The sequence below is a fragment of the Arvicola amphibius genome, chromosome 2, assembly GCF_903992535.2.
Source record: "Arvicola amphibius chromosome 2, mArvAmp1.2, whole genome shotgun sequence".
NCBI lineage: Eukaryota > Metazoa > Chordata > Mammalia > Rodentia > Cricetidae > Arvicola > Arvicola amphibius.
The window spans coordinates 121,518,542-121,531,560 of NC_052048.2; the positions used below are offsets into that span (position 1 = coordinate 121,518,542).

Genomic DNA, 13,019 nt, shown 5'->3' on the forward strand with positions numbered 1-13,019 from the left:
TCTTGAAACGGAAAACGTAGCTAGATCCCAAGCCGGCTTCAAGATTACTGCGGCTGCGGTGGAGGAGACCAGGTGGTCCTGTCCCGAACAGAGGTGCCACCTTTCCACCTGGCAGGGGGCGCTGTCAGGGCCAGGCGTCCTCCCCGCCCCCATCCCTTGTCGCTCCAGGTCCGATGCGCTCGGACTCGGCTACTTTGCCTGGACGCTCCTGCCGTGGGACGCGTCTAGAGAGTCCAGGACGCACCCCCGTGCGTCACCTCCGCTCTGGCAGGGAGGCTGCCTAGCACCGCGGAGTGGCGCCAAGGGGAGCCTCTGCGCTTGCGCCGCCAGCCGGCGGACCTCTGCGTGAAACGCACGCGTTTGAGCCTGGCGTAGCTGCTTGCCTGCCACTAGCCTTTGCTTTTGTCCTGAGACATGTAGGCAGGCGGTTGACAGGGGCTCGAGAGCCCGCGACTTCAGATGCTCTGGTTTCCCCTCTTGCTACTCCTCTAGGAAGCCAATTTCCCTTGAGCCGCTCGCTCTCTATGTGCAGCCAGAATTTCACACTGGGTGGAAACCCTGAACCTGGCCTCATAAACTCGACAATCCATGTCCTAGGGCTTGTTCCCTTCTGCACTTAAATCAGGATTGCTAGTTGAAGGGAATCTTGGAGTTCAATTACCAATCCTTTAATGCTCTCTGATAACTTGAACTGAGTAAAGTGAAGATTAGTTTATACAGTCTCAAGATCTCCTGTTTTTTCTGCAACAACTTTATGAAAAACATATTTTTAGACAGGATCTCACTATGTAGCTCTGGCTTCCTGGAACTCACCTTGTAGTCCACACTAGCCCTGAACACACAGTGACTCACCTACCTCTGCCCCCCCCCCCCCCCCCAGTGCTGGGACCATTAGCATCACTACGCTCCTCAGCATGCCCTTGAATTCTTACTCCAAGATTCCTCTATGCAACGCTGATGCCTTTTAAAACAATGCCTCCTGCTGTGCACGTACTGAATCTGGGACATAATGATTAACTACACACATGAAAGTGTTGCTCTTTTGGCATTTATGTTCTAGTGAGGGGAGATCATGAAGAACAGAGAGGGCTAGGAAAGGGTTACAACGGCCATATGGTAGACTCTAAGAGATGGTAGTTCATTTAACCCATCAGGAAAGGCCTCATGTAGCTATAAGCAGCTACATGAACAGCTAGGCACTCCACTGGGCAAAGGGTAAAGCCATGGAAGCAGGAGCATTGTTTTCTGGGAAGAGACAAGGCCAGTGTGACTGGAGTGTGATGAGCTGTGATTGACAGTTGTGAGAAAATGTTTAGAATGTTTTAAGTAGGAGGCAGGCACATAGCTTTGTGCAGACCTGTGTTCTTTAGGTTTTGTGATAGCATTTCATGTAGCCTGGCTAGCCTGAACTCACTATGTAGCTGAGGTTGGCTTTGTACCTCTGCCTCTACCTCCCTCCCAGTGCTGGGATCTCAGGCTCGTGCCACTACCCTCAGCTTGAAATATGTTTTAAGAGCAGTGGGAAGCCAAGATACAGCTTCCTATAGAAGGCTGATTTGGCTCATTCACTTTGGACCACATAAAGCAGTCGTTGAAAATAACGGCTATGTTGTTTCCTGGAAGTGCTTTTCCGATTCCTTCCCAAGCTGCAGTTCCCCTGCTTCTCTCTTTAAGAATTTATTTTGTGTGTGGTGTGTCTGCCACTGGACATACGTGGAGGCCAGAAGACAACTTTGAAGAGTTAGTTTTTCTCTTCCTACTGTGTGGGTCCCTGAGCCAGGACTCAGGTTCTCAGGGTTGGGGGCAAGTACACCTTAGTGGTTGAGCCATTTCACCAGCCGACCTGCTCTAAAACGACCTGCCCCATCTGTGAATTCTCGAATGGCTTATGGATGGACTTCAAAATGTCATCTTGAGCATGCTCAAAGTGTGGGGGATAAAAGAAGGTGTAAATCTCTGTGTGTATTATAAAAGGGAAGATGTGAAGATTTCATTCAGATTCTAGGTCATCTAAAGATTAAGAACAGTGGTTTCAAACAGTTTTCATCTGTGAGATCTTGTTTATTGTACTCCGAAAGAGTAGGACATAATGTCAATTTGAGGCCAGACTGGTTCTTTGAACTGTCTTCTCATCTATGAAATGAAAACTCTGAGAACTGAAACGACACTTTGCTCAGAAAGCCTTCAATGATAAAGCATCACGTGCCACAGTGTTGCACAATGCCATTATCCTAAGCATCTGCATCCTTGCAAGGCATTTCATAAGACACTGCTTCTATAGCATTCCGGGATCTTCATGTCTCTATTCTGGGTCGTGTACCAGGCGAAAAACAAAACGAAACCCCAAAACCCTGTCTTTCAGAAGTTAATTGTCCAGCTGAAGCCCTGAAAGATCCAGAGCAGGGTAGACTAAGTCCGTAAATAAATGCCCGTGGGTTTGAATAGATACACGATCAATAACCACTACACGTATACGATTGCACGTTATGGAAAGGCTCCTGGAAACAAGGCGATCGCTCCTCTCACCAGGCAAATACCGAGCAGTAGTTTTTGTGAGAAGGAACCTATCTATCTTTTGTGCAATCTGTTTAGTTTACAGTGCATGCTCAGGGCACTCCTTATCTTCGTGCTGGGAACAAAGTACACACACCCCTTTTCTGAGACCCAGGGCCTAGGGTTTCCCAGAGCGGGATGGGGATGGACTCCGGGCCTGCGGGACCACACAAAGGGGGCGCTTTGCCTGCTCGCACTCCCCCACGCCCCGGCCCTCCAGTCGGGGTTCGCCTTCAGGGTCCCTCGGCCCCGCCCCTGCAGTGCCCTCCCAGCCTCTTGCGCGCGCCCCTCCTCATCCGCGGGCAGCCGGAAAACCCGGAGCGAACCGGCCCGGGCGGCGGCGCATGCTCAGTCGTGGGCAGGTTCAGCCTGCTAGTAGGAAGCTCCAGCGCTACACCGGCGGCGGCGGCGGCGGCGGCGGCGGCGGCAGCGGCAGCGGCGGTAGCGGCGGCCGGGTTCCCCCGCAGCGACCTCGGGCTCTTTCCCGCCCCCGCCCGACCCCGGACCGGGGGTTCCGCCACACAGCGAGCCTCGCGCTCGAGTTCCCCGTAGGCGAGCGGGCGCCACCGACCCGAGCGTCCCTCCACGCGCCGTCTCTCGGCGGCCCAGGCCGTGCCGGGGAGCGTAGCCCCGGTTGCGGGCGGCCCGGGGCGGAGTGGGGGGCCTGCCCCGGGGCGGTGGTGCGGGATGCCGCCGCCGCCGCCGCCGGGCTGCGTTGGTTCTCGGCGACCGGCGCGCGTGTCGGGTGGGTGTCCGGCCGCGGGCCTCGCCCCCCAGCCGCCTCGCCAGCGCTAGCCGGGCCGCGCGGCGCCCCGAGGGGGCCGGGCTGTGCGCGGGCTGCGGCCCTGCTCCGCGCCGCGAGCCGCCGCCCCTCCGCCAGACCCGAGGGCTCCCCGCGGGCACCATGCAGGCGCAGCAGCTGCCCTACGAGTTTTTCAGCGAGGAGAACGCGCCCAAGTGGCGGGGGGCCTGCTGGTGCCTGCGCTGAAAAAGGTAGGAGCGCCGAACCCGCTTCCCGGGCGCAGTCGGAGCGGGCCCGGCCGAGGGCGGGGAGGCGGGGCGCGCACCGCCGCCGTTCTCCCCGGTCGCTGGTCCCCGGGAGGACTGCACAGGCGGCGCGGTTCCCCGTGCCCGGCTGCTCCAGCTGTTGACACTCGCCCGGCGTGCGTGGGAAGGCCGTACACAGTCGGGGAGGGTTGGCCCGGATAATCCAAGCGCGGAGGCGACGGTTGGGGGAGCCTCGGTTTACCGTGGAGGTCAAAGAAGGCCACTGCCTACCTTCTCAGTCTCAGCGAGCTGCGGTCAGCCTCCCGTTTTAGGAGTCCAGTGCGCCCTTAGTGGCTCGAGAGTGCCCTGCCACAGTGCTTGCCTAAGTAATTGCGAGGTAGCCTGCCAGCAAGAGCACGGCCTGTTTGGTTTTGCTCGCCCTCAGTCATAACTCCCCGTTCTCTTGACACCCTCCTGACCCCATGATGCCTATACCACTGTGTTCAGATGTGTTCTTCTGGGGAGTCTGAGTATCTTCGAACCCTTGTTTGGGTTGGCATTTTGCATTTTAAGTGTTTGTTACTTTGAGTTTGCTAGAGGTTAAAGTAAATTATTTGGAAATGTTGTTACAATTTAAAGCAACATTGTGAGTCGTCTGTCCTTTGGTTTGGCATTTTGAATTTTTAGCCTCTGTTTGTTACTTTTTTAGTTTGCTAGTGGTTAAATCTTTGGAAATGTTGTTACATTTTAAAATCTTTCAAAGCAACACTGTGACTTAGTAAATACTGTACTAAGGCATCTGAAACGGGTGTTTGAATGGATTTTGAAACAACCAGATTATTTTTTGCTTTTATTTGCCTTACCTGTAAAAATTTCTTAACTCTTTCAGTAGTATTGATCTAGATTTCTTGTCGCTCAGATACTTTTCATGCTATCTTTGCTAAAATACAGTTTTGTTTCTATTGAGAATTGAGAGTTTGCTGTACAATTATGCAGAGCCCCCCCCCCTTTTTTTAAACCAGAGTTTTGAAAGGTGTTTCATATTCCTCAAAGACCAGCGACTTTTCATTTGTCCTTTACCCAGTTCGTTCCTTCCCCTCTTGGTATCTTATGGCGGAAACGGCTTTGTTGGTAGAAGACCCTGCTTTTGTTTTTCAGATTTAGGTTACTAGTTTTTTTACCCTCACGTGCCTCGCTGCTTTCAGACCCCTGTGGTGTTTTCTAAGAAAATCAAAGAGACCACCTTGTCGTGCATACTTTGTTCGTTAATGATTCCATGAGGCCTCACTCCGTTTTGACTTTGGCTTTACCTGCACTTAGCTTGTAGAAGTGTGCCTTGTGATGCTAGAAGCTTGGCATCTGGACAAGATGAGACAGAAAAGTTGATTTCTATGTATAAAAACCCTCATAGAATACTACCAGTTTGGGGTATTTGGCTTAAAAGCATGTAGCTCCTATTCTAAGGAAACCTCCAAAATAACACGAGAATCCTTTGAAGTGATGGAAAGTATATTGTAGACATTGGCAGACCTCTCTAACCTGCCACATGGGTGGCCCTTGCTGAAATCTATTCACAGACAAATTTTGTTTGGCTGGCATTGTGATGTTTTTGTTTTTCAATTTATGTAATTAGTTGCCAGTATCTTAAAATGGGAAATATCACATATGGTCTGAACTCCTATTTTTTTCTTTAATTATAGATAGTCTTGCCATACATTTTCACACAACAGTAAATTGCTAGACTTGTAAATGGCTGCCTTCTTTAGAAAGGGTTGTGTTTCCAGTTTACCATAGTGTTGTTCATGTTCTGGAGCCTCATGGTTGGTTGGTTTTCCACTTCAAGCAGAGATTTCCCTGCAGAAGTGATAGGTTTACAGAATCTCACTAAGGTGTAAGAGTCTTCCCTTCATTTAAATTCTCACCTACAATGCTTTCAAGATACCTAAGACAGGTTGGATATATTTCTCATAATCTGAATATATTCTTCTATCTTAAAATTATTGAATTTTCATCTGTGTGCTGGGTATTTCATGTAGATGTGTCCTGGGACATTTTGTGTGGGTGTGTCCTTATCTTGAACTCTTTCTTCAGACTTTAAACTACTTGTATAATGCTTAACTATGTCTTTTCTTACCGGAGGCTTTTTGGACAGGCTGTTCCTTTTATCTGGTCTAATACTACTCAACCTCAGAGATTTTCTCAACCCCTCAGGGCTGAGTTGGATAGTGCTCCACTGTTTCTTCCTAGCATCCTATCCTAACTCAGCAGTGAGAGCGTGGACATTTACTTTTTACTGTCCACGCTCTCAGTCCCCAGCTAGAGAACAGGAATGTTACCGTACCCTACTGGACTTCCCATACAGTGCTGTGTCTGACACCTGTTAGGACTCATTTTGAACCGAGTGCCTTGTGTGTTACTTTGAAGTTGCCAGAGGTTAAAGTAAATTATTTGGAAATGTTGCTACATTTTAAAAAGCTTCATTGTGACTTAGTAAATCATCAAATTGTCTTCCCTCTTTTGGTTTGGCAGTTGGAATTTTTAGCCTTTGTATGTTACTTTTAGTTTGCCAGTGGTTAAAGTTATTTGGAAATGTTGCCAAGTGCATAAGGGGATACTCAAAATAAAACTTGCCCCCCCCCATCAGTTTTTAACTTGGTTAATGACTTTAGAATTTTATTTGATTGGCTCAAAACGCTGGTCATCCCTGCCTCCTCTCTGTGTATTGCTGCCCACCTTCAGGCAAAACCTCATGTTCATGAACCTCTAACATGGTTTTGTAATCTACTCTCCTAAATGCATGGAGTTTTCTCTCCTGGAGTACTGGGGTAGCCTTTCAACTGAGTCCCTTGCCCCAGCTCACTTGCCTTTATATATTTCAGAAGTTATAATATACCTTTGAAAGTGTTAAACATGTATTTGTTCAGGATTGTTGATGTCCTTTAAGTTAAAATGTAGTTTTTAGCATGGGATTTATAAGATGGCTCTACCCTGATCTTCCTATTTGATTTCCTACCAAAGTATTTCTAGATGGGACAGCTACTTTTCCTGAAAGTATTTATTATATTAGGCCCACGGTGTTTTTCTTTACTACATCTGTCACATCCCTCAAAGACATGATGCTTGTCTCAGAACGGTATTTGCCCCTGGCACTATGGATAAATGGCATAATTAAAAAAGACTAAGTGGAAGGTGGTAGCAGGTATGTCTGGAGAAAGAACTCATTTTTAAGCAAGGGTTTTTATTTTTTGACAGGCTCATCCTGTAGCCCAGACTAGTCTTGAACTTGTAACTTAGCTGTCCTGAGTCAACCGTCCTAGTGCTGCAGTCACAAGTGTGGGCTAGCACACCTGGCCTATGAGGGGTTTTAAGTAGAAAGTAACACTGATTTGAATTTTAGAAACTTTACTTTGGTCAAGGAAGGGGAGGAATGGGACCTAAGGTAAGAGAGATAAGCTGAAGCCTGCTTTACTAAGTTCATCTAGGAGAAGAAATGTATTTGCATTAGGATGAATGCTATGTGAGCGGTATTGAGAAGGCAGAACTGTCAGGACTTATGACTCACTTATGATTGCAAGAGTGTTAAAGAAGTGTGAAGAATCTTTTCAGGCTTACTTGAAGGTAGTCGCTGGACTTTGGGTGGATGAGAAGATTTGGAACATGTTGATTTTAAAGACCCTTTGGATTGTCTAGGCATATTTCTCTGGTTGGCAGCTTGTTTTTGATACCTGATGCATTTGATCTGGAAGTCTGAGATAGAAACCTATATGGTCTGTGTTTATAGAAAGACTTATAGTACGAGTCAGGTTTAGGAGTATAAGCCTGTCATCTCAGCTATTCAGGAGATCCATGCAGGAAAAGTACACATTCAAGGCCAGCCCGGACAACTTTGTCAAGACCTTGTGTCACAATAAACGTAAGAAAAGAACTGGAGATGTGGCACAGTGTTAGAGTGGTAGAATGCAAACCCAGTGCGTGTGAGGTCCTGGCTTCAGTGTCCGTTCAGAGGAGCACACACAGGAATATGTGGTAGGTCTGCTTAGCTCCTAACAAATATCTAAATGTCTTATTTGTCTAATGGTGATCAACAAGGAAATGAATATGTATAGCCATATAGTGGAATAAAAGCAAATATGGGTTATGGATATATATGGTGATGTGGCCGGCCCATTTCATAACTGACAAAGCCAAACTAAAACAGCATGTTCTATATAGCTGTACTTTCATAAAATTGTAAGAAATACAAACTAATGAAGATCATTGGTTATTATAAAGACAGACTTTTAGGTTAAGTGTGCTGACATATGCCTGTCATCACAGCATATGAAAAGCAAAGGCAGAAGGATCAAGAGTTAAGGTCATTCTTAGCTACACAGGGAGTTTGAGACTCTGAAGGAACAATAACAAAACCAAAGAGACTTATGTTTACTTATCTTGATTGTGATGAAGGTGTCATATGTTGGTATATGCTAACTACTGTTAGATTATGCAATTTAGATATATGCAGCTTATTGTTGACTAGTTGTTTCTCAAAGAATAGCAATATAGCCATCATCTTAGAGTCTATTACTGTTTCACCATGTTTGCTTTATCAACATGCCTATCCACTTTTACCTCCCATCAATCTATTGTTTTGTTGTGAGACGGTCTTACAGTTTAGCCTGGAACTCATTATGAAGCCCAGGCTGGTCTTAGACTCATGACAACCTGTAGCAAAAATTCTAATTGTTCTTAATAAAAACTTGGAGTCAGATATTAGGGGGTGAAAGCTGAGAGGTCAGAGAAGCAGCACAACCAGCCACTAGAGAGATCTTTTCCCTCTACCGAGTCCTCAGACCAAAAAGGGCAATCCTGTCCTCAGACTGCATCTGAGCTCCTGTCTCTTCCCACCTTATATTCCTCTCTCCACCTAGCCATATCCCTTCCTGTTTCCACCTCCTTAGTGCCGGGATTAGTGGGACTCCCAAGTACTGGGATTAAAGGTGTGAGCCACCACCGCCTGGCCTCTAGTGGCGTAGCTTTGCACTCTGATCTTCAGGCAAGTTTTATTTGTTAAAACACAAACAACGGGGCAGTGGTGGTGCATGCCTTTAATCCCAGCACTCAGGAGGCAGAGGCAGGTAGAGGCAGGCAGAGGCAGGAGGATCTCTGCGAGTTTGAGGCCAGCCTGGTCTACAAGAGCTAGTTCCACGATAGGCTCCAAAGCTACAGAAAACTCTGTCTTGAAAAAACCAAAACAAACAAAGAAGCCCACAAACAAAATATCACTACAACAACCGTCCTGTCTCAGTCCCTCCCCTCAGCGATGAGCTATTCTGTCTGATTTTTTTTTTTCCTTTCAAGACAGGATTTCTCTATGTACCTCTGGTTGTCCTGGAACTCACTATGCAGACCAGGCTTGTGCCAAACTCACAGAGATCAGGGTATGCCACCACACTGGGCACTTATCTGTTATCTTGATGAATTTTATACTTGCAGGTATAAGAGCACATTATTTCTAAATGCTTCAACCTGCATCAGTAACCAGAAATCAATGGCTTTTTTACAGTTCCCTTTGTTTTTTGAAGAAGTTTATATACGGTGAATATACAATGTTACTTGTACTGCTTAACAAATGTATACACAGTCTCTACCAAAGTATAGTATACTACCTTGGCTCTTAAAGTTCCCTTCATGCCCTTCTAGTCATTCCTGTCCTCGTCCCAGAGACAGCCACTGTTGTGACCTTTCGTCATTCCACCATAGGTACATTTGATCTGCTTTGGAACATCATGTAAATAGATTCAAGTAGTGTATATTTTTAGTGAGGCATTTGAGATTATGCTTTAAGAATTCAGTCCTTTTTCCATCATGTGACTATGTCACAGTTTGTTTATCTAGTGGATGGATATCTGATGCTTTAAATTTGTAGTATTAATAAAGCTGCCACTACATTAGAAATTTTAAAATTGCATTTATGTGTTTACGCATGTGTGCATGTGCATGCATGAATGTGGAGGTCAGAAAACTTGCATGAATCTTTTCTTTCCTTCAGCCGTGTGGATCCCCTGAATCAAACTCTGGCATTGTGCCAGGTGAACCATTTCACAGGCCCAAATGTTCTTTTTGTTGTTGTTGAGACAGTGCCATATTACCCAGGCTGGCCTTGAACTCCTGATCCTCCTGCCTTTGCCTCCTAAATATTGGGAGGCAATATTTACAGGTGTTCACATTCAGCTTTCATGCAGCTAACTCTGCAGTTTACAAAAGCACAGATAGGATAGTAACTAAAAAGAAAACAGTTTTGGTGATGCCTAGATAAACTCATGAGCTCAGGACAGCTTGGGACTGACTTCTGGTTACTACTGAGGCGGACAGGGACAGTGGGCAGGTGGGGCTCCTCGTAAAGCCCAATTTGTTCATTTCCCAATGGAGTTGGAGGTTAGGGTGCACATGAGAGGAAATAATTAATACCCCCTCCACATCCAGTTTTAAGTTTTCTGATAATATTGGTTGCTGTAGAATCTATTCATTTGTTTCTGAGAAACATACCTATATTTTTATTGTAAACGTTGTTGTAGTGAAAGGCTTTAAAATGTGCCTTGCTATCTTTTGTCCTTTCTAAAATGATTTTACTCTTGACTTGAGTGTCCCTGCTCCTCCTGCTGCATGCCTTGGCTGTGTCTGACCCTCTGTGAGCCGGAATAAACCTTCCTTGAGTGGCTCTTAGGAGTTTTGTCACAGCAGCTAGCAAAGTAGCATACTCAGATGGGTTATCTGTAAGTAGCATTTCTGGTCATTCCTTTTCAGATCTCTTTTATTTACTTTGCTTGAATTGTACCAGTTGCAAGAACTTTAGCACCATGTTGAACAATATGATGAGAGTAAGCATTCTTTGTCTCTGCACAATTTTAAGGGGAACGCATTCAGTCTTATTCTTGAGTGTCGGTTAACTATAAGGATTTTGTGTATTTCCTTTATTTTATGTGCACACACATGCTTGCTTGTGTGCATGTTTACATGTGTGTGTGCATGTGAGAGCATTTGTGCGTGTGCGCATAAGCAAATGCATATGTGTTTGCTTAAGTGTGCACGTGTGTGCTTGCATTTGTGCGTGCACACAGACATACGTGCTCGCTCGCATTCATGTGTGCATGCATGTGTACGTTGTATGCTTCTATGCATGTGCACATGCAGGCATGTGAGCTCAGGCGTGTGTGTGTGTGTGTGTGTGTGTGTGTGTGTGTGTGTAGGTATGCCTGCTCTGCAGCACTCAGGAAGTCAGAGGATGGAATTTTGTTGTTGAGACAGGGTTGAGCACTGGGAATGAATGAAGGTATGTGCCCCTGCAATGGCTCAGAGAACCAAGCTTGGTGATCTGAGTTCACCAAGTCCTGCAAGTTGTCCTCTGACCTTCATGTGCACACCTAGGTGTGTATACCTATACATACACACACACCACACTAGATAATAAAGAACTATATAGAAAAGTTATTCTGAGCTGGGCGGTGGTGGCTCATGACTTTTATCCCAGTGCACAGGAGGCAGGGGCAGGCGGATCTCTGAGTCTGAGACCAGCATAGTCTGCAGATCGAATTCCAGGACTGGCTCCATAGCTACTGGGAATTCCTGTCTCGAAAAACTAAAAAACAAAAAAACAAAAAAAAAAAAAAAGAAAAAGAAAAAAGGTATTTTGAATCTCATGTCTTAAAATCCACTGTCCGTTTATTTTCTTTCTTTCTGTTCTTTTAAAGTGTATTTTGAGGGCTAGAGAGATGACTCAGTGGTTAAGAGCCCTTGCTGCTCTTGTAGAAGACTCGGTATCTGCATGATAGTTCACAACCACCCATAATTCCATTTCCAGGAAATATGATGCCCTTGTCTGACATCCACAGCTATCAGGCATGCACGTGATATTCATATGTATAATATAAAATAAATCTACAAAAAAATTAAATGTATTTTTTAAAACCATCAAAAATTCTGTCAGAAGTTTCAACATTTGGAAAACTGTAATTTCTAGATGAATAAAATTGAAACCAAGAGCAGGGCTGATTCTGGAACTCTGCGGGGACGCACACAGTGCTGTTCGTAAAGTGTGCCCAATGGTCCAGCAGTCGCCTGCACACACTGTTGAAACACACTCTGTGCTAATATGTATATTTGCCCTGTACACTTAGTCTTCTCTTGTTCTGTCTGGTAAAAACTTTATTCAGCTGGGATTCCTATGTGTCACAGAATTTACAGTAACATACTATTAGTAAAGTAATAAAGACTTTTTACTAGAAATTCATACACACAGTAACATTTTTAGAAATATTACACAAAATCAGTGATCCCTGATTATATTTCTTTTAAAACATTTTAATTTTTTCAAAACAAGGTCTCTGTGTGATCTTGGCTGTTTGTGTATTTAAAACATAATTTATAGTCCTCTCTTAAACAGCTAATTTGCGTTAATTATTAAGTCTTTGTAACTTGTTTGTTTTTCAGACAGGCTCTCTTATAGCCCATGCTGATCTCAAATTGAGTAAGTAGCTGAGGATGACCTTGAACTCTTGCTCCTTCTACTTCCTCTCTATAGTGCTGGGTCACAGGTTTCTGGCATCATGCCCAGTGTTAAAGTAGGTAATATCCCTGTTTCATTTTATTATTTTTAAATTTTAAATGATTTATTTTTATTTTATGTACATTGGTGCTTTGTCTGCATGTGTGTCTGTGTGAAGGTGTTGGGCTCCCTGGAACTGGAGTTACAGGCAATTGTGAGCTGCCATGTGGGTACTGTTTATTGAACAAGGGTTGGGAAGAGCAACCAGTGCTCTTAACCTCTGAGCCATCTCTCCAGTGCCTTATCCCTATTTTATAGAGTAGCAAGTAAATATATCTATCTTCCAGAGTCACATTGCTGTCAAATTAAAGAAGTGGGTCTTAAGTCATGTCTTAACTTACATATGTAAGAATGGCCTGCATATAGTTTTTATTATTTGTACAATGGGGAAAGTAGGGTCCATCTTGCAAAATTGTTTGAAACTATGCCTCCTATTCTTCTAAGAGTTAAGAAACTTTCTTTGTGGGGTGTGCTGCTGCTGGGAGCCATATTCAGAATGGCCTGTGCTGCCACTGAGGGTCATGTGTGGGCCCATGGTCCCACTGTGGCTGTGGTCATGTGGATGTCTGTGGTCTGCGCTGTAGACTCACGTCCTGTCTGCAGGTGAGTATCTACACTGCCACCTTGAGGCCATTTTGGTGTCCATGGTCTGGGCTGCCTCTGAGAGCTTTGTCTGGGTCTGTGGTCCTACTGTGGCCAGGGGCTGTTTTTGTGGTCTGTGCTGTCACCAGAAGTGACATGGTCCATGTTCCCATTGACTGAAGAGATAGGAGGCTACAGTTGCTGTGAGGGAGGGACATGGAACAAGCATTACCTCCCAACCTCCCCTCAAAGTAACTGCATAGACAGGAAGCCATCAAAGTCAAGTCTTAAAAAGTGTGATGGGGTGCTCTCT

General features: G+C 45.5%; 1 protein-coding gene across 1 annotated transcript in view; it reads left to right on the plus strand.

Annotated features, from left to right (window-relative positions):
* Nucleotides 1-3,442: 3,442 nt before the first annotated feature.
* The window catches only part of Sos1 (SOS Ras/Rac guanine nucleotide exchange factor 1), an 86,767-nt gene continuing 77,190 nt past the window's right edge, over nt 3,443-13,019 (plus strand). Inside the window, 2 exon segments of the mRNA XM_038317969.1 lie at nt 3,443-3,517; nt 3,520-3,546. Coding sequence (XP_038173897.1) covers nt 3,458-3,517; nt 3,520-3,546 — 87 coding nt within the window. The 5' untranslated portion in view covers nt 3,443-3,457.